This window comes from Sipha flava, unplaced genomic scaffold (assembly GCF_003268045.1).
Source record: "Sipha flava isolate LNK unplaced genomic scaffold, YSA_version1 598_pilon_pilon, whole genome shotgun sequence".
NCBI lineage: Eukaryota > Metazoa > Arthropoda > Insecta > Hemiptera > Aphididae > Sipha > Sipha flava.
Window position 1 is genome coordinate 232,413 of NW_020273577.1, and position 25,701 is coordinate 258,113.

At 35.3% G+C, this 25,701-nt stretch overlaps 1 protein-coding gene across 6 annotated transcripts in view; it reads left to right on the forward strand.

The window, feature by feature from the left end:
* Positions 1-25,701, forward strand: part of LOC112691315 (tyramine receptor 1-like) — a 270,999-nt gene that overhangs the window by 203,467 nt on the left and 41,831 nt on the right. For all 6 annotated transcript variants that reach the window (XM_025565489.1, XM_025565485.1, XM_025565483.1 and 3 more), the window contains 5 exons: positions 5,198-5,342; positions 6,892-7,120; positions 8,708-8,894; positions 21,072-21,139; positions 21,267-21,451. In XM_025565489.1, the coding sequence (XP_025421274.1) occupies positions 5,198-5,342; positions 6,892-7,120; positions 8,708-8,894; positions 21,072-21,139; positions 21,267-21,451 (814 nt within the window). The remainder of the gene's footprint in view (positions 1-5,197; positions 5,343-6,891; positions 7,121-8,707; positions 8,895-21,071; positions 21,140-21,266; positions 21,452-25,701) is intronic.

A 25,701-nucleotide genomic window follows, 5' to 3' on the forward strand; every position in this document is an offset into this window, starting at 1 on the left:
ACCACTCGATATTTAACGTTCTGTTATCGGCGCGATAGGTATCGGTGTTAAAAAAAACAACATACACGGCTGTAATTGACGGCTACATTTTAACGAACCAAAGCGATAAACCCACGTGCTCCTGCAGCAGAAAAAACACATGACGGAAACGGAATCGTGAACACGTCCGGCGCGAATTCGTATACGATTGGGAACGAGTTAAAAAAATCTGCTGAAGCCAAGTATTACTTATAGGTAATTGTACCAAGTATTACTTATTACAAATATTACTATTACTTTCTTCACCCGTGACCTGCACTACCCGAGTACGCGTGGAAACGGACTTTTATAAAATTGTTTACCGCGTACGCATGGTAATACTAATGCTGTCTGATAAGATGTGCGACGATACGGACTTGCGAACCTTATATTATAATTTTTTTTTTTTTTTTTCATTATTTTATTCACTCTTTCGCCTCGAAGCGTGAAATGGTGAATCTAAGATTTCTAAACTATTGTTTATCGACGAAACGATGAACGGAGAACGAGTAAAAATGTCGGCCGCCCTGCACGGTGTTGAATGGGCCTAAAAGACGGTCGAAGTCCCGACAGTAACGCGACGAAAACGAAAGTCGGTGTATAAAATAGTGGCGCATCGATTCCACCGGATCGGCGAATTTTTCGTTTGACGTAAAGAGAGTCGGATAAGCAACCAACTCACCGGTTCTCGGAAGACGTTGGCACTGGTTACGTGTGGCGGCGGCGAGAGGAAAGGAACACATTTTTGTTGAACATAATTTTGTTACCACTTTGAATTGTAAAATAAACGTATTGTAAAAGTTAAAGCCTGATGTTTAATTAAAAATAACGCATCATCGACTGCTCAAGTTGAAATCGAGCAGGTAACACGGGTTTTTCTAAACGTTTTACGTAACACGCTTACACAGGAGTGCGGGAATATGAGTTTATTTGTCGATGGAGGGCGGGAGAGTCTCTGCGGTCGAATCGGTCTGGTGCGATGACCCGCAGAGCTTACCGAAAAATCGTACGAACGAAACATTCCTTAAAAACTAAACCTTAAAAACCACGACGACGATGATGGTAACTGAAAAAGAGTCAAAGGTGAAGGGTGCGGAATTCTAGAAGACATGTGATGTCACTCGCCAACGGACCGAACGATCACGGACGGGGACGGGGACGAGTGGAATGAAAACGCATAAAATGTACAACTCACGGGACGCGCGATGAGGTAACGGGTTCGATTGCTGGTAACCTGGTGGTCATTGGTTTTATTCCGATCGGATCGCACGAAGAATAAACTGCGCGCAGTGTAACAACAGCCTCGAAGGCGAAGACAATAAAGATATGAACGTACCGTCGTGCTGGAAAAGCGTACGACCGATGTGTGTGCAGTGATGAGCCGTAATTTGCGTACGAATGTTTATAACGATTCAATGCGGAACAGTGATGGTGGAAAAAAAATGCGCTATCGAAACGGCATCCGACATCGAAGACGACTACGAGACGAAGGAAAACACGAGATAACGATTTACACAACGGAAAGGTGCACAAAAACGACGATCACACGGTAAAGCGATAATGGTTTACGTTCAAAATCACGAGAACGCGGTCGATTTTTTGGACGGGTGACGAGGAAACGAAGCGGCACGCAGCCGCGGCCGGACAAGAGACGTCGCGATCGCGATAAGTCTCCGTTACGGTGACCGTTCGCGGTTTGCACTTATTATTTATTTATTTGTTTGCGCCCCTTCGGATATTCACACGGAAACGGGTGCGGTCTGTGGTTCGGTAACGGGTGACCGGCAACACGAGATGTGCGGATCCGGAACCTTCCGATGGATTATAAAAATACCAACACAAGAATCGCCTAGCTCGTTTTGATTTTTACCAATCGATATTTTACCGGCAAAATTCATAAACATATGGTAATTTATACATATAAATTGATATAAGAAGGGAACATAAAAATACTTAGTAAATTTCCGAATCTCAGGTGTACTCAAGAAGTTACAATCGGTTTCTAGAATCATGTTTTTGGAGTAACTTAGTAACTTCGGTACATATTTTCGGTGAGCAAAGTTTTTTTTTTTTTGTTTTTTTTTTTTATGAAATCCGCAGCGACGTGATAATATTCCGAACGAAACTAATGTTAAAAAGTTTGCTCGTACGCACGCATAATATTTTTGCACACGTAATTTCCTCCGAAACGAATCAATCGGAAACAATTCATTGCAAATGTTGACACTTTGGGCGCGCAACGTTTTTATTTTTCGTCACTGAACTCAGAATTATTCACATGTTTCACTGAACCGAAAACCGTACGATTCGCGAGATACCGAGGTAAGCTTGTTCACTCGTTGTATTTATAAATAAATAATATTTATATCCGCTAACGTCATCAGAACCCGCTGTGCTCTGTACGCCTTTGTTCCTTTTATCTTCGCGCCTTTCTAGCCGAGTCGTCCGCACGTGAATAGCAATAGGAATAACTGCACGTTTTTTTGTAACTACGGTAAAAAGTAAACAACCGCGTAATAATATATTTACCGCTATCGTTCGTTTGGAACGCGGAAATTGTATTCAAATGTCATTGCAATCTATAAATCCGTTTTATTTATTACGTTATTTATGTGACGCGCGACCACTTCAAACGCGAAGTATTAATATTCGAGATAACATTGGTAAAAAAATTATTGTGTTCCATCCGTCCTGAAATGTTTCACCGAAAATAAAATATGTATAAAATATGAAACGTATATTCAGTCAGGCGTTTCGGTATACGTTCTATATGCGTATAAACGTATAGGACTAAAATGTATTTTTGAGTCGAATTTTTTCTTTTTTTTTTTTTAACCGTCTTTCAATCTATTTTTTTCTTCCGCTTATTAAAATCTAAAACGTTCGCAGTGCATTCCACGCTCGTATACGAGTTTTTTCACTCGACTTGCAATCTCGACAATGATAATATATACCATCACGTAGTACACTTTATTTCGACCAATAATTCCAACAATGTTGCGTGCGCAATGCTTGCGAATAAATACCTTTCGGTTAACTCGAGGTGTACGTATTGTAATGTGGTACGTGATCGAAAACACCCTTCTGCGATGACCTCTTTACAGCTGTCAGCTCATATCCGGCAAGATTCCCTTCCCGCAGGAACCAATTCCATCGTTGCTCGATTCCGCATTTCGATACAAATACTTATTTATTTTTTTTATTTTACGGAAATGTTGCCGATTTCATTTTAAATTAGACCGGGTATCAGTACATAAACTATTGAACAAGCTCTAGTTAAATACTAAAGTAATTAAAGAACAACATGGTTATATTAAAACAGGTAATGTTTAAATGTATACATATATATATATATATATATGTAAATTTGATTAATTAATGTAATAATATTTCAATTACTATTTAATTGAAATGGAATTAAAATTAATGATATTTTAAACTGTATAATTCCTTATGTTTAAATGTATTAATATATTTTGAGGAAGTGAAAAAAAATCCAACTCGTTAGATATATTTTATTGTCCAAAACAAAAAAATTTTGGAAACAAACGTGTAATTTCCTCGGTTAGCTTTGATAATAGTGTTGTAAATAAATCTAAGTTTCTTGTATTACTCCAATGTGTACGTAAATCTATTTCAGATAATATATCGTGACTGACAACGTGGTTGTTCAAAATATCGTTTGTAAACATTAAATCAGCTAATATGAGTCTTCTAGACAGTGAGTTATTATGTTAATAATTTTAGCACAAGGGCTTAGTTCGTATACATACTCGAAGTATGACGCATGTGGTCCCAAGTGGTTTTAAACCTCGAACCGAAACAATACGATATAATAGAATGTTTGAAGTTTTCAATTAATTGCTAATTGTTTTACTGTCGACGATCCTGTTCGATCATCCAAAATCATACAATCTTCGATTTTAAAAACAACGAGAGTAAAAACACGACTCCACGCATGCGTGTTCCTTGCACTAAGCATATAATATTATGTAATTTAATAAGAATAATTGGAATAACATTAAAAGCCTATTGAGTTTTATATTTTTTTATCTTACAAAGATAATAATACATACAGCTGAAAATAGGAAGAAGACTCAACCCCCCCCCTCCTTAGAACTACCGTAGCCATCAAAAAACCAATTATTTTGCTAAATGTTTCGGTATGACGTAAAATTATCTAATACAGACCTGAGCTTCAACCCTCCAAAATTTCAAACACTATCTGCACCTGTGCATGTAACTTAGCTTAAGGCGCCACATCATACCGGTCCGTGACATCGCCTAGAATCAATACAAATATCACCTCAATCGGATAAGACGAGCCGTTGTTCATCGGATGATTACGCATTACAGTGACCATTATTATTGGATAGTTAGCGACATCTATTAGATGTATAAAAAGTAGTCGGTCTCCTTTCTGTTAGTAACGTTTTACGAGATTGAAAACTTCTCGGCTGTAACTCGCACTCAGAATCATGAAAGGACTTGATATACCAGTAATTTAAGCATATACAATATATTTAATAAGCTAATTAAATAATTGGTTAATTAATTAATTTATTAAATATGCTTTACGCGTGGCAAGACCATCATGCGTGATTACATGGTAGAGACACGATGTCGTATGTTTTTTAAAGAGAAGAACATGATCTGTGATGTAGCGTTTTTGTATTTTCGCAAACAAACAAGGATTCAAAGTTATTCATGCGTTAGGACTTGTGAAAATTAAAAAAAATAATCGAAAGGATAAAAATACTGGATCAGAGACAAAGTTATCTTTTTAAAACGTAAAACTACTGTGAATTTACACCGAAAGATTTCGCAATACGGTTTTTCTGCCGAAAAATCGTGAATAAAATATTAATAATACGATGTATCGTTTTCAATGATACAAATATTAACGAACAATGTGTAAAACGTGTACATTTAACGTATGTGATTTTACTTGTTTAACTATGGTCCGCAATAAAAACAACATAGATTAAAAAACGAACTCGATGTTTCAGTCGGTTAGGGTTAATTTTAATTTTTTTTCACTTCCCACGCAAAACGCGTTTTTTTACGGCTCTCCATCTCCCCCTTTCTAACGGTCAAGCAAGTTAAAACCGAAACCAAAAAAAAAAAACACCGCGTACGTCGGACGCATTGAATTCATCATTTTTTCCGTCGTTTCCAGGTGGGCAACACGTTGATCATATTCGCCGTGTTCACGACCAGGCGACTGCGGACGGTGACGAATTACTTCGTGACATCGCTGGCAGTGGCCGATTGGCTGGTCGGCACGTTCGTCATGCCCATAGCTGCGGTCTATCACGTTATGGGTAAGTGTCACGGAGAACAATCGCCGGCAGGGACGTATCGTTATTATTAGTGCCCGGATTTAAATGCATTTAAAATCATATAAATATGCTCTGAAAAATAGCCAAAAATGTCCGTAAAAAAATGCATTTTACTACAAAAATGAACTTAAAAATAAAAAAAAAACCCTAAAAATGACATATATTTTTTATTTTTGGGATTGTTTAACACACCAATACATTGCGATCTTATTAAGTGTATGTGTGTCTGCGATGTAACACGAACTGACTGATTATTTGTTACTTGACCGAATACCGGTGACGTTTCACAGTCAATAATAAATTAAGATAAGATAGAAACTGAAAAGAAAAATAAACACTGACAACGTGCATGGAAAAATCCGATAAGCTTACTTAAATATCAAGAAAATAATTTATCTTTTGATATTATTCTGAATAGGCTAAATTTGTTTAGTAAATTGAACAAATATGCGTTAAAAACCAACAAAATGATCTGAAAAATGAAAAACCGTCGAAATATGCAAGAATAAATGCATTACAAAATTTGAAGCTTTGAAACCCTCGTTACATGAAACGAACTATGTTCTTAGAAAGTGTCGTGCACGAACAACCAAAAAAATATGCACTTTGCGTTAAAATCCGGGCCCTAGTTATTATTATTATTATTGTTTTATAGTTATTATTACGTTGTTGTTAACATCGCAACAGGCAGTGGTCGATGATACTGTAGCCGTTCACGTAACGTCGTCGGAACGCTCGCAGTGTACCGCCGAAACTAAAGTAATAGCGCCGAAAAAAAACGAATAAAACGTTCGTTACTCGAATACAATTGAATGCCGAAAGCTTTGCGATTACCGATCGAATGAACTTTCAGATACAAGTTTTCGAAATCGTTCGGAACTATCCGACACGTTTTGACCGCAAGTGGTACCATCGTAACCGTTTTCATAACCGTTCCCGTACGTTTTTTTATCCGTCCGTGTACGTTCATGTTGACCGCTCCTGGTGCACGAACAAGTCTGCCGTACGCGTGCGTCGCGCTTTTCACGTGAAAATGCATAGATCATCGTTATCGGTGTAACATAATTTACGTGGGTTTTCACCGCTACTTATTTGGCAGTCATCAGTTATAAACCACCTATCCCGGTGTAACGTAATGCTCGCGTTCGAAATAAAAACCACGGTACAACGCATTGTTGAGTTCGGGCTGCGGTGCTGTTCTCTCCGTTTATCGGATAGACCGGGAAAAAAAGGATAAGTGTTTGTTACGAGCGTTAGCTGTAAAAAGTAATAAAATCTGAAACGAAAAACGTAGCGAACAAGTGGAGCGGTAGGTTTTACACGGTAGAGTTGGAAGAGATGTGTTACGGTCAAAAAAAAAGAAAAAATAATGGTCGCAGTAGCGATGGCGAGGTATTTTTTATTTATTATTTTATTTTTTTTTTTCGTCTTTTGAGTACACGCGGATGCGATACCATCATGTTTTTGGCGCTGCTGCGGCCCGTGTGCCGCGATTGCCGACGCGATTGTAACGAATGTACGATTGTTACAGGCACTTGGACGTTCGGACGTTTGATATGCGACATTTGGGTGTCGCTGGACGTGTGCCTGTGCACCGCGTCCATACTCAGCCTTTGCGCCATATCGATAGACCGGTATTTCGCCATCACGAAGCCCCTGCGGTATTCGAAAAAACGGCGGTCGAAAAGGCTCGCGTCGCTCATGATACTGGTCGTGTGGCTCGTCTCGCTGGTCATCACGTGCGCTCCGCTCTTCGGCTGGTTGGTATTGCGTGCGCCTGAAGGTCGGTTCGTTTCGAATCGAAAAAAAATATGAAATTCAACAAAAACGCCACTTATATTCCGCGAACGCACTGCGACTGGACGCGATTGTTTGATGCGATGGGACGAAAAAAAAAAAAAAAAAAAATCAAAAAAAAAATCACGATGTTTTTAATTTTAAAAATTTTAAATATAATACGATACTAAATACCTAAATAAATATGATAGTATATTATTGAAACAAAGAATTTAATCCAAACCATCGTATCAAAGGATTGTGTTAAGATGTTTAACATGGTTGAATTGTCTACCTATATTATTATACATAAGACTTAGGATTTATTATTGAGTGATAATTACTAGTTAACTAGAACAATCATTAAAAAACATGTTATAGCAAATAAATAAATAAATAAATTTTATATTCATTTTAAACATTTTAATATAATCGTTTTATAATATAATGACCTAAAAGGAACGTAAACAAAACGTACGAAATCAGATCTAACAGGGAACTACAGGAATCTTTCGAAAAAAATATATAATAGCGAAAATACCACACACAAGACAGGGTCGGCTTGATCGTGTACTAAAGGCTAAGTCAATAACAAACAGTATACTAAACTGATTGCCGCAAGAAAGGGAGACCGGATGAAAGACAAAAGCAGACATGAATTGATAAGAGCAGGAAGGAACTAGGACAATATAAATTAATTAGCTCTGGATAGGGACAGACGAGAAGAAGTTTGTTTCGTAGCCATGCGCCTCAATGGGTCCTTAAATCCGAAAGGAGAAGAAAATAATTTATTTTTAAAACAACTGGTGCACATTATTTTCATATAATTTTTTGATAATACTGATAATACGATTCAAACTCGAGCACATAATGCAATAGCCTAAAAGGTTGCGGGACAAGGGGTGTAGGTAAAGTTAATCAACAAATCCATTCAAATAAACTGTATATGTTATTTTCATACTGGTAATTTTTGTACCTTCCAGTCAATACGGCACTGGTGTGCAACGTATGTACATTACATGTCCGCGGCATTCGTACGTTACCAATGCGAATCGGAACATAGTCGTTCTCGTAAAATAATCCTCTTTGGACAATATTTTTACTTCGAAATGAACCAGGGTTGCTGATTTAGACTTTTGGGTTGCTAAGCACCACCAGACACCCGTAAGAGTACTTACGCCAAATGTAGACGGCACCATTTGACACTGTAGATTCCATTGAACGTTATGTCGACTATAAACGAAACCTAAATGTTAACTTTAAGTAAACGTTTTCTACGAACATAAAATTTACTTGAAATTATTTAAATTTATTTAATTAAATTTTTTAATAAAATTTATTTAAAATTATATCTACATACAAGTCGTATAAAAATGAAAAAAACAACCACGATAAATTGTACTATCAGATAGTCGTCGCAACAGACGTAGCATGTTTTCGACACTCGGTATAAACAAATTTCTTAACGAGTCTCGGACCTGAGTTAATTTAAAGGTGGTCCGGCCCCCTACCACCACTGGCCGCGTGCCTGTTTTGATGCGAAATTCTATTGTTGTATTCCGTTGTTCCAGGTACGACGAGAACCGTCACAGCAACCACGGCTGTACGTACAACCAGAACCAGGCGTACGTGGTGTTCTCGGCGATGGGCTCGTTTTTCTTACCGCTCATAGTTGTCGTTTACGTTTATTTAAAAATATCCTGCGTGATCGCGGAACGGCACAACAAACTGGAAGCGCTCAACGGACAAAAGCTGAAGGTAAATATAGTCTCCGGTTTACTATGGACGGGCAACGTTTTTCGAACGTCGGTGTTCCGACGTACCTGTCGGTTAGATGGACATTTCAAAATCGGATATTGTCGATACATCGGAATTTCGAGGAGGAAATCGGTTTTTTTTTTCTCGGTGTTTCGACATAGGACGGTTGTCATCATGGCGTGGACAAGCGGAGAAAAACGTGTTCCCCCCGATGGCGGCCGATGGTTCGTTTTCATAAGCCTGGGATAGGTGTGAACCATAGAATTTTCTAGAGCACCAGATCATCTCGTACGGGTTACGAAGGCGACAATGTCTCGCGATGAGGACCGCGCGAGCAAATCAACTGCCCGCCTGTGTCCGGCTCGAACACAATGAATATAAGTGCTCTCGTTTCACTGGCACCCCCAATTAAAAACCCTTGTAACTCGCTAGGGGTTGTAGTACAGACGATAAAATTCGAGCACAATCCTGCACAAACGTAGCACAATCGAAAGCCCTTGGTTTGAAACCAAAATTCGAAGGTGGGGGTGCTAAGGAAATGTAGCTACGTATGTGTGTGTGCGATAGCCAAATTTATAAGGACAAATAAAAAAAATGAAAATAATGTATTCGACGTTGATTCAAAATCCCGACACGTTTGTTTGTAAACCGTTCTCCCGATCGATTACTACTAATTCAATGAAAAAATAGTTTTTTAACTTATCTATTATTTATCGTTCACGCGATATACAATGATTTCGGCTTGGAACATATCTGATACGAACCGGTTTCGTCAATCGTCGATGTTCAGGGAAACAATTGATCGTGTTTGTCAATTGCACGCGGCATCGTCGTCATTCGTGAGATTGTCGATTTCACGAAATCAGCAACGCCGTTGTGCGTTCACGTGTTCGCGGTAACCGAAGGTGATAAGTCATCAGTGATAACATATATTTGCAGATTGAAACGTGTAAAAAAAAAAAAAAAATCTCCCTTATTCATGGAATCCGTAGCGATATTGCCGAATTCACGTGTTAGACGACGGCGTGGAAATTGAAATTTTCACGAATTCGACGTAACACGTGCAAAACTACGACCGGAACTAAGTTAGCTTTAATCTTTCCGGCCGAATAGTGTTCGACGAGTAAAACATCCTGTGGTGAAACCTTAAAATAAAGGAGCTAAAAGTTTAAAAATTATATATATACAATGTATATATATATATATATATATTATACATATATATATATATCTTACAAGTACAACGAAATCGTATTACATTATCTCGGCTTTAACTGGTGTCGCATTAATGTTGTATTACGCTTTATTCGAAAACAATGATAAATCGTCAAAGTGCTTAGGCCTTTACAAACAGTAAACGTGTAACACTAAGAGATTCTAATAATTTATTTGCTTTCGCGTTTGTTCGGAAACAGTACGAATTTTTTTTAACTTAATTACCATTCGAACAATGATTGCAATCACTGCACGGTAACCCTTTATTGGGAAACTGTTGATTTTATTACAATCGTGCCCAATCGTTTGGTTACACCGTAAGTAGAACAAATATTATATTTATCGTCATTAATGCAATACGAGGGCCAAAATAATTTGTACGGATAATGTATTAATATTCGAATGCCGATTTACCGCTAACGTAATACCCTGTTGAACTGAGCCGATGAATTTCCAAGTAGTTCGGCAATACACATAATACATGTACACAATAGACATTGGATCTGTTGAAAACGATAAAAATAAAAACTCGACGGGTCTGTTCACCCGTAAACATTCAAATCTCGTTAAACGTACGCTTACTACATATTCAAAATTTTCGGCCGAAAGAAGTGATGCGAGAACTCGCGTGGCGTCAACATCGTCGACACGCGTTCGGGAACGTGTGCTGTAGTAACAAACTGCGCGCGCGATGTTGAAAACTTCTGTATTTTTTTTATTTTTTTTGTCGTCCTGCACGTTACTTAGCAAGTTTGAAACGTGTTTCAAAAACATGCGAAACAAAATTATTTATTCTTATTTTGTATTTTTTTTTTTTTATGACATTTTTTGATATTTTACGGACATTTTTGATAATGTCGTTGTATCATCAACAAATTTCCTTTAATCGAAAATATAACCACGAATTCATTATTTTTTCGGTGTTATGATAAGATATAATATTGAATGAATATATAAATACGTTTTATATTGCAATTCGTCGACTAGGCACATGAGTTACGGTTAATGCGATTTTTATTTTTATTTATTTCGTTTCATTCCAATCTGTTTAGACAAATAAAACATATTTTAAAAGGTCGTTTTTTAAGTTTTGTAAATTAATTTTTATTTTAATTTTTTTTTTTTTTTTTCAAAGGAATTTCGTACGTACGTTTTTAAGGGCGGCAACAATATCTCGGGCAATTTATGGCTATAAAACAGGTCAACGGATTATACTATTTATTTACGCTTACGCGTAGCGGGTATCTGCATTACGAGCAACAATAACTGCTAGTCCGCAGCAGCACCAAATGCATTCGTGGCACAATGACAAATCACCGGCACGTACAAATACGAATATATTTATATTACATAAACGTGTGTGTGTGTGTGTAAAGGTGATGTATGCCCGTGCGCACGTGGCGCATCATTAATAAAATATACTCGAGAAATTAACCAAAACAAACGCTTCCGCGTTCACCGACGTATACATAGTCGTATGTGTAAATATATTATTATAATATTACCGTTTCTTCACGTGGTAAATCGCGCTGTAATACACGTTGTCGTTGTTCCCCACGTGAAACGCGTATTAACGGGGGGAGCTGCACCCTCCCCCTCCCCCCGAAATTTTAGGAAAACCAATTGTTTTCGATCGCTTATTATATTTGCTGTAACCCTAATCGTAGACAATATAAAGCACTCGTTTAAGAAGTTCAACATCTGAAAACCGATTAGTAGGCTTTGTTCGAATTTTTTTTTAAGTTTCGACTAAATTTGAACCCATTAAACGGAAACATTATTGGAACACCACTACGCATGGCGAAAAAGAAATATCTAGTTCAGTGGTTCTTAACCGTTGAATTGTGAGATCGATCAGGTGTGCCGCGATAAATGTCTGATATTTGTGATTAGCAATTTTTCAATATATTTTATTTGATTATATTTATTTTTAAAAAAATATAAAAACAAAAAAAAAATTATTTCGAGAACTTAATTATTTAAGCAAAGGAATATTATATCATAAAGAGGGATTTTTGAAATTATTAGTGAGAAACTTGAGCCTATCGTTTCTTACACATAAGTTCGATATATGGTTGAATTGAAGACAAGCACACACGCATTTCCTAATCAATGGAAAGAAGCCTGTCCCATTTTTTTGTTTTTTTATGTTTATTAATGCCAAAAAGCTTAACTCGCATAAGTAACTGGTTGAAAAGTGTAACAAAATGTTGATTGTTTCTTTTGCAATTACAGGATATTCTGTGACAACATAAATCTAAAATCTAATTAGTGGTAATTCATTATATTTCAGTCTTAGTGTTCGTAATATCCTGAATTTTCGCCAAAATATATATAGAAAGAGATAGGTCAGTTGTTAATTCTGAAAAAGTAGCGTAGGATTGTGCACTTTTAATGTCAATTAATTTTGCATATAAGTGGATACATGTGCAGGTAAACTGTACGGTTTTAACCCAAGTGGATATCTTAGCGCGTAGCGAAAGTTTTTGTTGTTGTCAAGTGCATGAGTATTCCACGTAAACTTTTGATGTATAATAGAGTGCCGTGAAAAATAAAAAAGGTTGAGTACCACTGATCTAATTCTTAACGCATGTCCAATGGACACAATCGTTGCCACCTGTAGCACACATAGATTTTCAGTCGTATAGAAGCTTTGTATATTCTAATTAAAACCATATGGTTAAGTTCAGTGACAAATAACCTTGTATGATGATTATACTGAAAACATTTTCGGTGAGTCGAAAAGTATTAGTAAAGGATTATAGTGAAAGTACCGCCGGACGAAACGCTGCAGCAATAGTTATTACGTGTGAAAAAAAAATACAGAAAAACACTTACCGTTATTGTTGGTTGTCGTTACGATTTACATATACTCTCGACGCGTTACGATGAGAGGATGTGGAATTTACCGGGAAAACGTACGGCGATTCCGGTAAATTGGTATATTTTAACGAGCTCGAGTACTTAAAGCTACTAAAAAAAAAAATGTTAATACGTTTGTAAAAACATAAGAGATCATTCGATTTGAACAACGGTAAAAATAAATAATCTTCCCTCAAAATAAAAAAAAAACCTTCGGTACGATTGATGTAAATCTACTTTTTCTCATTCGAATGCACTCCGAGTAAGTATACCGTGTTCGCATTTTGGTTACCATATACGCGTACATGGAACTGAATACAAGCCGAAATCAAAACTATATAATTACATCAATCATATGATTTTGATTTCGGTCAGTTTTTCATTCCCTTCTCTCCCCCATCGATTTACCCTTTGATCGCCAAGGGTCTTTGGATGTTTTCAATATCTGGGTCACCATACACATGGGTAAAGATTAATAACTGACAATGTATATATCGTACGGTGTATTTTTACGGTGAAAAGATTTCGAGAAAACGGTTGTCTTGTTCCATACTTTTTTTAAACAAAATAATCTGAGTAGACCGTACAGTATAAACAGTCATTTTTCTAATTATTTACACCGAACAAAATGCGCGAGGGCCCGTTGAAAACGACCGCTCCAAGTGCCACCGCCCCTCTCGCAATCATGATCAGGGCTTAGGACTTATAGCACTTAAAATCATTAAAATAAGCGCTTAAAAAAAGCACTTAAAAACATCATTATAAGCACTAAAATAAGCATTTAAAAAATTTAAAGTTAAGCAAAAATATTTATTTAAAAAAAAAAAAAAAACTATAAAATTCTAACTAAAAAAATCAAACAAAAATGAATTTTCACTTTCAAGACTTAAAGGATTTTATGGATTTTCTAAGGAATTTTCCTGAAAATAAAATGTAAACTGTTCTCTCTGTTCTTGATCATTCTGACGTTTGACACTTAGTTCTATTTTCAGCGTTGGAACATCTTTGTTAACGATGCCTTAGACGACGACGAACTACGTGAGAACGTAAATTAGATAAGAATTAATTTTAATTTTAATTCGATCAAAAACGATTTTGCAGGAAAAAACTATAAAAGCGTAAAAAAAAACTAGTCGAATAAGCAAAAATAATCGGAAAAACTAGAAATAAGCATTTTTATGAAAAATTACTGAAAAAAGCATAAAAAATCATTTTCAAATTTCATAATTGTACTATATAAATATGAACTATATATATATATATTTACTATATAACACATGAATGTGTTATAACTTGACATACACTTCTATAGCACTCTGTTACATTTTAAATCAATTCATAAAAATAAGCAAATGCTTAACTCCCGAGCCCTGATCATGATAGCCAAACAAATTTCGTTTGCGACGAAAACATTGGATACAGACATAACATCACACGATTAATTAAACGATATACATACATAGGTACACATAAGTAGATATATATGATTTAGATACTGTATAGTGTATAATATCGAATGTATATAAAATTAATTTCCATTGATTGTATAATGTTAATTTTTTTTTCTTGCCGCAGTTAACATATCGACTTTTAGAATAAGGTTAATTTTGCATGCGGTTTACATACAGCGGTGAAGTCGATTTTTCATTTGAATCGGAACATATGCAATCCGAACAAAAAAAAAAAAATCGTTCACAATAAGTGTCATTGATTCGGGATTAGTTGTAGTGCGCAGACGAAAAGTCACTTATAAATTACATTAAGCTTATGATTGATAATTATACACGTAAAGATCATGACACTATTTTCTTTCAAATGTTAGATTAATTAAAATTCGTAAAATTCGATTATCGATTTTTTCATTGCGTATCAGCATAATACAACGGCAACAGTAATTCGAGAGTATGACCAGTAAATTAAAAATAAATTATTATCGCGGTTATAAAACAAGAATTGAAATCGTAATATACTACTAACCGATGCCGTACGTTTAGAATTATGAATCGCACCGGGTAAACGATCGTAAAATTCAACTGGACGTTTTGAACATAAAAAAAATGTTGTCGGTAAATTAATCGCGGGTAGAGTGCTTACACGTTTTTAGAATTAACTAAATTAATCTCTGAATCCCTTTCTGCGGTAGAAATGTTACGCAAAGTAATATGAACTTCTTTATTTGAGCGCCGAAGAAATATTTGTGTACATAAAATGATAAGGGTCTGTCGTAAGGAATTATTTAATCACACAGAGGTAACGTAATAATTTATCACATAAATGCCACGAAAACTCACAGAAAATGTAGTATTTATGTCTAGGAATTCTTAACAGCCGCACAAGAACACGCGCTCGATGTATTCATCAAAAATAAAATACTAAAGTAACCAAAAACGGTTTTAAATTCAGATTTACACCGTTTGTTAAATTGACTGCGCATGGTTACAATAATTCACGGATATTTTATTTTTTTCTATCGAACGCCGACTAATAAATCATCGTTGATTGTACACAATTATTTACTGAGCTAACTGAACGGACTGCAGGTATTATATTACGTTACGCCCAAACTCGAATTTATTATTGGGGCGCGGACGTCTTTGCATATGCAACTTTTCTTTTAATCCTCCGATTTATCGCTGAGCGAGTTTTAAACGCGTTGCGTGCGAGTACAAATTAAAGTCTAATAATCTAATGTGCAATTTTCGGATTTTTTTCGTTTTAATTGCAAATTTTTTGGCTTTAGTCATTTTTAACTTTATTTTTACATAGAGTTTCCATAAGACTAACAGTCTGAAGTATACGATTTTACTGATGTATATTATTAAGATGACTTTATTATTTGTTTATTGACATGATTGTATGTATAGTCGTCACGATAATTAGATTATTTTGTAAATCTTATTGGTCACGTCTACTGGGACAGTCGGATTTGTCGGAATTTACAATCCATATAGTTCTGATTATATTTAATGCGTTTAATTTTTATTATTTTATTTTATTTTATTTAAGTTTAAAATTTACAATTAATATATAATCATTTTTATAAATTTTTAGTGAGCTTATAAGTCTAGATCCGTGTCTGAATCTAAGGTGTTTTCTTTGGGTTCAAGTAGAATATCCTGTAGTAGCCGTAGTTTTAACCTTAGGTTGACGGATTAAGATAATTTGTGGAACGTGATTATTCGACATTCAATCTGTGAATTTCATATGATGGCGTTTTTTTTTTTTTTTTGGTTTTTGGTAAATATGCCGAAAATTAATCCGAGTTCTTCCCTTATATTTTTAAAAAAAGAACATTAGAGTTTGAAAATTCAAAGAAATCCTTATAGTTTAATGTGATACATTTTTTTTTTAAGTTACTTCATTTTTTAGATATATTTTAGAGTTTAAACATTTTGCAAACTAAATGAAGTCTCATAAATTGTAACAAAAGATTTTTTCTTAGTACAATTTCAAATATTTTAAGCGCAATTTTCGTTATTTTTTTAATGCATTACTGCAACCAATTTTACTTCTCTTTGACTACTACAACATCCGTGCCCTATTTAGTATCATTAGTATTTGATTTATTGGAAGGAATTAGATACCATTTTCCCAAAGATAACAATTGCTTTATGATGAAAACTGAAGTAGAGATATTACAGTAGTCTCTCGTTAACACGAACTCGACGGAGCCGAAAAATAACCGGCTCGTGTTAGATCACTTTGTGTAATCCGATACACTTGACATGGATTTGTTTGCGTCGAACGAATTATACTTGCACGAACGAATTCCCGATATCGGAGGACATTAAAACAAATACGCTTATTAAAATATACAATCGATTACATACCAAAGTGAATTATGTATATAATTTATATATATATAGATGTACATAGAGGTCATTTGATTGTATAAATATACTCCCATAATTTGAAATAATTCTACGCCGTAGACGTTTCGCACGATTTTTTGAAACAAACTTCGTGAAGTTGCTTCGTTGATTTTGTATTTATTTTTAAAAATCGTTGACAGTATTTGTGGATGCCAAGTTTCTCAACGATTTTTGTTTTAGGTTAGATTCACCACTTTCTACTTCTACCGAAACGAGCTGAAAATTTAGATCGATGCATAGATAAATCAATAGATTCGCTTCCTTTTCAAACCAATTTCGGTTAACACTGCAGATTTATACAACAGATCACCAAAAGAGCCATATTAAAACTGACCGATAGAGTTATTGATTTGAACGAGAGCGATTAGCACCGAACCGAATCGCACACATCAATATTAACATATGTAGCGTATAAAACGACGTCGATTAAATTGTTTAATTGTAGTAAAAATTAAATCTTATGCATACGAGTGTATAAAACGAAGTTTAAAATTATGTTTTGCTGTTCGTTTCAATCAACAAAACGACTATATTGTTGTTAAAATTTGTTCGATTTTCCTGTTAACCAAAAAATTCGTGTAAACCAACGAAAAAAAAAATAAAAATCTTCCAACCTTAAAATATAGGACCTTTTTTGAGACTGCAAAATCGATTCCCGTTATTCAATAATTAGTGTTAACCGAGTTCGGGTTTACAGAGGGAGTGCTGTATTTATTATCGATAAAAATTATAAATATTTTGAAAAAACATACTTTTACAATATTGTACAGTATAAGATGAAAATATTTTTATACATTTTACTACGCACAAATACTAACCGTTTTAAATCGATTTGGAATTATTTTTCAAATTAAATCCATGATCATATTTTTAATGTAGAACTTCGTTCGAAATGACTCTATAATTAAATTAATTGGGCAATTTATTAGAAAAATCGTTTTCACTTATTGATGATCGTGTAATCCAACGATAGTGATTTAAAAAATGTAAGGAGACCGTTGCAAATCCATGCGTTGTTTTGAATTTCGAATGTTCGATCTGAACTCTGCGTGATTAGTAAATCAGTTGGTAGGTAACATAATAACCACTCGAAAATGTTGAATGTGAATGGTTTTGTTTTGATTCTCATCGTATTTCTGTTTATTAAATATATTTTATCACGAAACCCGAAATTCAGAAATATTATTATCTAAAATATAAAATAAATACATTATTCAAAATATAAAAAAAAAAATTAAACAGAATCGTTTCCATTTGTATTGATTTATTCTTACTCCGGATAAACCTCTCCGTAAGAAAAAAGTTTTCTACTTTTAGATAAAATATCTAAAGGTACTATTTTCAAGCCGTTAAACCTGAAACCACTAAAATGTAAATAAATGGTGATATATTATACAAAATACACAAACGCTAATATTTAATTTTATTTTCTAGTTCACTTTTTTTTTTTTTTTTTTACTTTTTTCGACAATATTTCGTTACGTTTATGAAAACTACGAGAAAAAAATGAATATCTTTTTCTATTTCCGCCTAAGAAAGACGTTGTTTCGTAAAAGTTTTCATGTGGATCAAATGCACGAATAATGTTTTAAAGATTATCGTGGAAGAAAACTGCGATTAAGGTGCAAAAGCGTACAACATTACATTACGTTTGCAATATAATTCCATTTATTTTTCAGATCGTTCGATACAAATATTTTCCGCGTGATTCGAAACCTTGACTTAAGGGAAAACAGCGAAAGACGTTAATATATATTCATTATTCGGTCAGCTACCATTTTAATGTTCATGTCTGAACTCCGGACGTCATTCGTAAATAACAACAGCAACAATAAACACTGTTCACGAACTGAAATTATTTTCGAAAATCGTAACGATTTCTATACGTAATGCGGTAACACGATTTTAAAAAATAAATAAAAATAATTACTCTAGGTGGGTGTTCGACGACAGGTATAAGCGCATCAGGAGTGTACGTCGTCGCTGTCACGGTGCGGTTTCGGTACGAAAACCGTTTGCTCGAGGAAAAAATAAGATCACGACAAATATATACTAGTCTTGCTATTGATAATACAATAACTTAAAGAACACGTAACGCGAGCACACGTTTTTTCCATTTTATTCTTTATAAAAAATGTTTAAAAAAAAAAAAATATGTGATTTTCAATACCTGCTTACTGAAATGGTTATGTAATTAGTTTTTTTTTTTTATTTTTAAATTTTCGATAGACATTTCCTTATCAATGTTAGTTCTGTTATTTATTTTATACATCACTCGGACTAATTATTACGCAACGGAAAAAAAAAAAACGCTAAAAGCGTTCACTTTGTTTATCTATCGTTACCAATACCTTTACGTATAAGAATATTATTGTTATGACTGGAAAAAACTGTATTAAAACGCTCAGCGAATTTAATTATATACGTAAATTACACCGCCGGCACAACGATAAATCTGATGCGTAAAGCGTTGGTATTTTTTAAAATGACAAAAACACCATTTAATGTTTTACAACAATTTACTCGCGGACGTGCGAAAACTTTTTTGTTCAGCACTTGTATTAAATACTAGATTATATGCTTTGTTGTTGAACACTATAGCTATATCATTTACTCGCTAACAACCCCATTTGGCTGTTCATTGCACGTATAATTTCGGTGATTTTATGTTTCATATATATCCCTTAACTTTTTAATCGATCGCGAGCTGCGTGGGCAACTTGCAATAGTTGAACATATATTTCACGCTGTCTGAATATACCGAAGTGAAAACGTTTTTTATCGCGTAACAAGAGGTTGTGATGCTATAGCTTTTTCAGCGGGAATAAACCGAGACGAGGAGATATTTCAATAGGTAGGAGATTTGATGAACAATGTTTTCACAAGGGTTCGTAGCCTATGAGCAAATGATTAATTTGCATTTGATAACACTTATTTTATACCCTTATACGTACATTTTTATCTGCGACTGCGAGTACGAGGAAGAGAAAAAGTTATTATCGCTATAGCACTCGTTGTGAGCTAATATTAACTCTGTAATAATAAAAATAAAATTAACATTTTTTTAGCATTACAGTTATCGTTTAAACTTAGTAACAGTCGGTGGCTTGGAACTTTGGAACATTTTAACTATAGTAAAAAACTTAAAAATAAATACTTATGCTGAGAAGCATTATAGTAAGAAAATTATTCTTTTTTTCTATGTTTATACGTCTATACATATATTTTATATTATAAACATATATTACCTATTACTTAGAAGTATCTAGTGTTACGCTGAAAGTTTTAATTTTTCTTGAGCATAATTATTTTTTAGTTCACGATAAATATTAATCTGATGATTGGGTACTTGTATTGTTACAACCATCTGGTGCTTAAGTTTATGGATAGTTCTACGTCGTATTTTACAACATAACTATAAAAGCACGTTGTTAGTAAATATTAATGATAAAAAAAAAAAAAACTTCGTAAAATCTGAATTAATCGTTGATATTTTATACACCGTATAACCGTTATTGACCTTTTTTTAATATCTTTCTAGATTGTTTTGGCTTTTTAATTATGAAAGACAAATAACAACGAAGATTCGTGTGGATTTTAAGGCATATAAACTTCTATAAATTTATAAACAAAAAATAAAAAAAAACTTACCTAGTTCATTATATATTCATTGTCATTTGACATTATTAATTACTGCAATCGTAGACGAAGAACGTTCGTGTTGCTATCCTCGCGACAGAAATTTCACACGAAAAACGCGATTGTTGATATGGTTTCGATTTGACTATCTTATTATCGTATCCAATCAAATGACGATCAGAATTATTCGAAAACATCGCAAATATGGTCCGTTTTTCGGAACGGCGTGAACTCTTTTCGCTTGCCGACCGAACGTAACGATGATACACATTTTTAAATACGTTTTGACGACGATGCAGCAAAATCACATACATATATATAAGTGTAATTTGAACGTACATTTTTTCGACGTACGCGATAGAAAAGAAAATATTTTATTTATTTTTCGAGGCCATTTTTGCAAAAAAAAAAAAAAAAAAAAAAAAAAACAGTTGACGCATCCCTTTCCACTTACGGTCCAGGACTACGGCCTACCCTCTCCCCCTCCCCCTCCCCCCCCGGTTGACCGAACCGTGACGGGGTGCAAGCCGTCGGCCGCCGGTCGTGATCGTAATCGTTAGTACAGGTTTTCCGTTTTCGTGTTTTCCAGATATCGCGGTACAGCCACGAGTCGATGGAGAGGCCGCCGGTGGAAATGGACGAGATCGTGCGCATCAGGTAAACAGCGCGAGACCGGCAGTCGACGATCGATGATCGACGATCGACGCCGATCCGCGCCCAACGGTAAATGATTTTTGAATATCGTAAATAACGTCGCGTTTTCCCGGCCACCGGTTGCCCGCAGCTTGCGCAGAGGTGACGATTGCCGGGTGTCGCTGAAGCGCGAGAACAAGACCGCCCAGACGCTGTCGATCGTGGTGGGCGGCTTCATAGCATGCTGGCTGTTCTTCTTCGTCGTCTACCTGATCACGCCGTTCGTGCCTCAAACGACGATACTGCCGGACATGTTGAAGTGGCTCACGTGGTTGGGTTAGTGCATTGATTATCCTTAAACGTACAATTATTATTATTGTTATTATTGATATACAGTGGAATCCGTTCAAAACGTTTTCCGATGGACCGGGTAAAAACCAGAACGATTTCAACGAGAAATCGGAAAAACCCAAATGTTGACGGATTATAATTGTACGTTAAATCACGAATTTTTTTTTATTATAAAATTGCATTTATATTATATAATAATTACAATACGTGTATAATTATTATTACATTTTATTTTTATTATTTAAAACTACGTACTATCGTTATTATCATTATATCATATTAAAATTTACATTTACACGCGCCTATAAATCGCATACTTCGTTTTGCATTAAAAAAAAAATTATCAATTTTCGTTTGTTTTGAATTTTCAGTACTTTTTTATTAGAAGAAGTTTTTCGACTTTATTAAGAGGTTTTGTAATGTTTCACCTGCATTGCCAAAATATGAAATTAATCGTCTTGGTTGGTGTGCATAATCAAGTGCATTTGTTACGGGGAGAATTGGTGTCGTCCACTTCATCCTCTTCACTTTCTTTCTCTTTAGTACTGACATCAGCAGATGAAACATTATCAGTAACTATCTGATCAATACTCCTAAGGCTACTCGTAGCGATATCATCATCTATTTCTGCATACCCAGGAAATTTTTAAGTCTTGAAAATCATCATTCATTTGATAGTGTGATTATTCATTTTATACTACATTACATCATTGACATCGAGCGTCTTATCCGGAGACATTTACATGTTAACCGCTTTCAAAATAAGGGGACTCGTGGAAATGAGCGTATTACGCAGGAAATTTTATTAAGCCAGAGCGTCTTAAACGGATTCTATTGTATTATTATTATTATTATCGTTCTATTATTATTATTATACCTAAATGTTATGTTAATCTAACCAGAGGTGTGGTAAGCCGTTCACGTGCCCAAAGAAAATTATGCTTTCTAGGAATAAAAGTAAAATTACAGATTTATTACATTATTTTAATTACAATTTAGTCGTTCTTAGCGAAACAAAAGAAAAAACAGACAAAAGCAGCAATCGTTTCATCGATCAATACATTTCCCTCCTTCGATTTAGTTGATTTATTTAAGGCGAATAAGCTTTCACAAACGTAAGTCGGCAAAGAATACCAAAGCATAAGGAATATTGTCGTTTTCAAAATATGTGTCATTTGTTTCTTTGAATTTCTTACAACCAACATTTTATAAATATTAAAAAAAAAATTTCTTGTTTACAATTTTTAATAATTTCAATTTTTTGCGCGTACCATTGAAACTCGGTCAATAGGCTCGCCACCCCTGTCGCGGACATTATTGTTTCGGTTGCAAACGCTTGAAAAAACCGGGCATAAAATCATTGTTGTTATTGTTCTCGAACTCGTCAGTCTGTGCCGGGCGCACGTAGCGAACGCGGTTCGACGGAAACGATAATCGGACCGTCGGTGGTTCAAGAGTGCTTCGGTTTTTAATAAATCGTCCGGCATCTTGCGCTTTGCGCACGAACGAGGCAGAGAAAAAATAAATAAACGCACAGTGAGCGTATCTACCACGTTTAGGACGTTGTTGCGTTACGCTCGCCGGCCCGTTAAAATATCACGATCGGTAAACGCATCCGCGGCGTTTCGATCACAGCCGTGGGCTCTAATCATAGGCTACAGCTAGTTTGCGCACATTTTAAAATTGTTCAGTTAAAACCTGGAACTCGTTTGCACACAAATTATTGTAGAAGGTACCACTCGTTTGCGCACAACATATTATAGAAGGAACAACTCGATAGCGCACAACATTTTGTAGACATATTATATTGATAACCAATAACCGCTTTGAAGGTTTCGAAACAAAATAAAAATACAATGGTTTTGTCGAAAATAACGGATTTATCCATAATTGTGTGCGCGAACGAGTGGTTGCTTTAGAAATAATCTGTGCGCAAACGAGTGGTTGCACTAGAAATATTCATTGCGCAAACGAGTTGTAATTTAAGTAAATGTGCGCAAACTAGGTGCACCCCTAATCATAATATTCATGCGTGCGCGTACGTGTTGGAACATGATTTCGTACGGTTCGGAGGAAAACGCGCATCGTCTTGGAGACTGTTGTGGACCAACCCAGTGGGAATTGAGATTTTGAATTTTTAACAAACCTATTGAAAACTTACGCGAGCGCAAAACAAAAACGTCGTCGGTTATTTTTATTTCAAGATAACACGGACCCGGACGTGCGAACCGGTGGCCTTCGTTCGGGTGCATTTACTATCCGGATTACTGTGTCCAAAAACATCCAGTTCATTGCGTGACGATTCCTCGTTGACGTTTCAGCATTAATATTTAAAAAGAACCATTTTTCGAGCGCGTTAACCATATGTTTAGGAAAAATGCAACCTTAGACCCGATGAACGATGAGCGACACCGCTCCTTCGACCCCTCCCGAACCCGTCCTCGGTGTACTCATAGATCACATTTAACAAAACGACAGGTACTATATTAAAAAGCATATTTTTCCTCTTCAGCAACGAAACATTCTCGAAACAGAATACAATGAACCGCTAAAGCGTAATTTTTCTTAAAAAATTCGCCCCCCAAAGATTATGGATTCGTTTTGCGCTCGAACTGTAAGACGCACGTGTGTGTGTGTGTGTGAAACTCATGATAATTCGTTTAGATCAATCACGGCCGTTGGGGTAGGCGGAAAATTAATTGTGTTCGCAAAATTCTCAACAGATCCGGGGGTGTTGGGTTCCGTATGACATCGGTGAAACGAGCCGCGTTTTTGCGAGCCTGGACTACCGATGTCCGAAATCGATACCCATTTCCTGCGCGCTCGAACAATCTGGACGGGTATCGCATATGCGCGCGTTATTGTCCGCGGAAAACGTGAATATTCATGAGCAGACGCAGAACGATCGTTCAGGATCGCAACTATTTCACTCGGTGTACGGATGCGTAAAATATGTATCGACTAATCGGACGGACCAGATCGCAGTGCGGTATAACCGCATACATAATGTACCGCCGCGGGGTGGACCGTTCGCCGAAACCGGACGACATCGTCGATTGACGTTTGTATTACGCAACAGCTGAGCCGAAACGTGTAAACACGTTTTGTTGCTTTTAGATTTAAAAAAAAAAAAAAAAAAAACCGAGAGACGATTAACACGTTATCAAGCGTAAAAATTCTGCGTGTGACAATGATGCGCAGCCAGTGGAAGCCAGTCTTCCAAGTCCAAACATCCCCATCCCTTGACCGTGTCATATCTTTCTAAAATAATAGAAATGTTTGACAAAATTCAATAATTGATTCAAGAAATTCCACTTCAGAAAGATGACTCGATGGATTAGCTGCTCTCAATGTCTAAACGAAATCAGTTATATTATTTACCAAAGATCTAGAAAAAGAAAAATTTATTGTTGACCTCTCAAAAAAAGGATACTGTAGCAGGATTCAATACAATTTCAGTAAAACACATTTTATCTCATATCTTAGATTCATTAATTACTATTTATAATAAAATTTCAGAAGAAGATATTTTTTCAACAAGTTGTAATCGTTAAACCTATTTTCAAAAAAGGCGAAAAACCAACCACGGGAAACTATAGACCCGCATAAATAATTCGTATTTTCGCAAAAGTTTTATTTTATATAATAAAGAATAGATTCATTACATCTTTACAAAACAAAAAACTGTTACTCAAACAATTACATTTAGTGTTAGAAAAGGACAAAGAACTATTGATGCACTTTATAATGAGTTTAAAATACATATATTGTCCGTTTGATGACAGTCGAAAAGCTGTTGCAGATTTTCGGATTTTACAAACGCCTTCGACAATTTCGTTCATAATTATTAATTGCTATGTCAGATTTGCCAGTGAAAGTTTTAAACGGTTTTCAAGCCATCTCGAAAATAGTACACAATATGTATTAGTAAATTCTTGTACAAGTCACGAGTTTCGTATAAACTGCGGCGTAGGCAACACAAGACAGTGTTCGTAGCCCCGTTTTGTTTATTATATGTACTAACAATGTATGTAACATGAAAATTAATGGCCCCATTGTTACACATGCAGACGATACTCGTTTATTGTTCACTGATTATAAATGGGATATGGTGTTCTGCGTTAAATAGATTCATTCAGAATCATACATATATATTTATTTAAATATTTAAACCGCCTATGCCCGTGAATCGAATACATTATAACTTGTTAATATAAGTATCGTAATAATTTTGG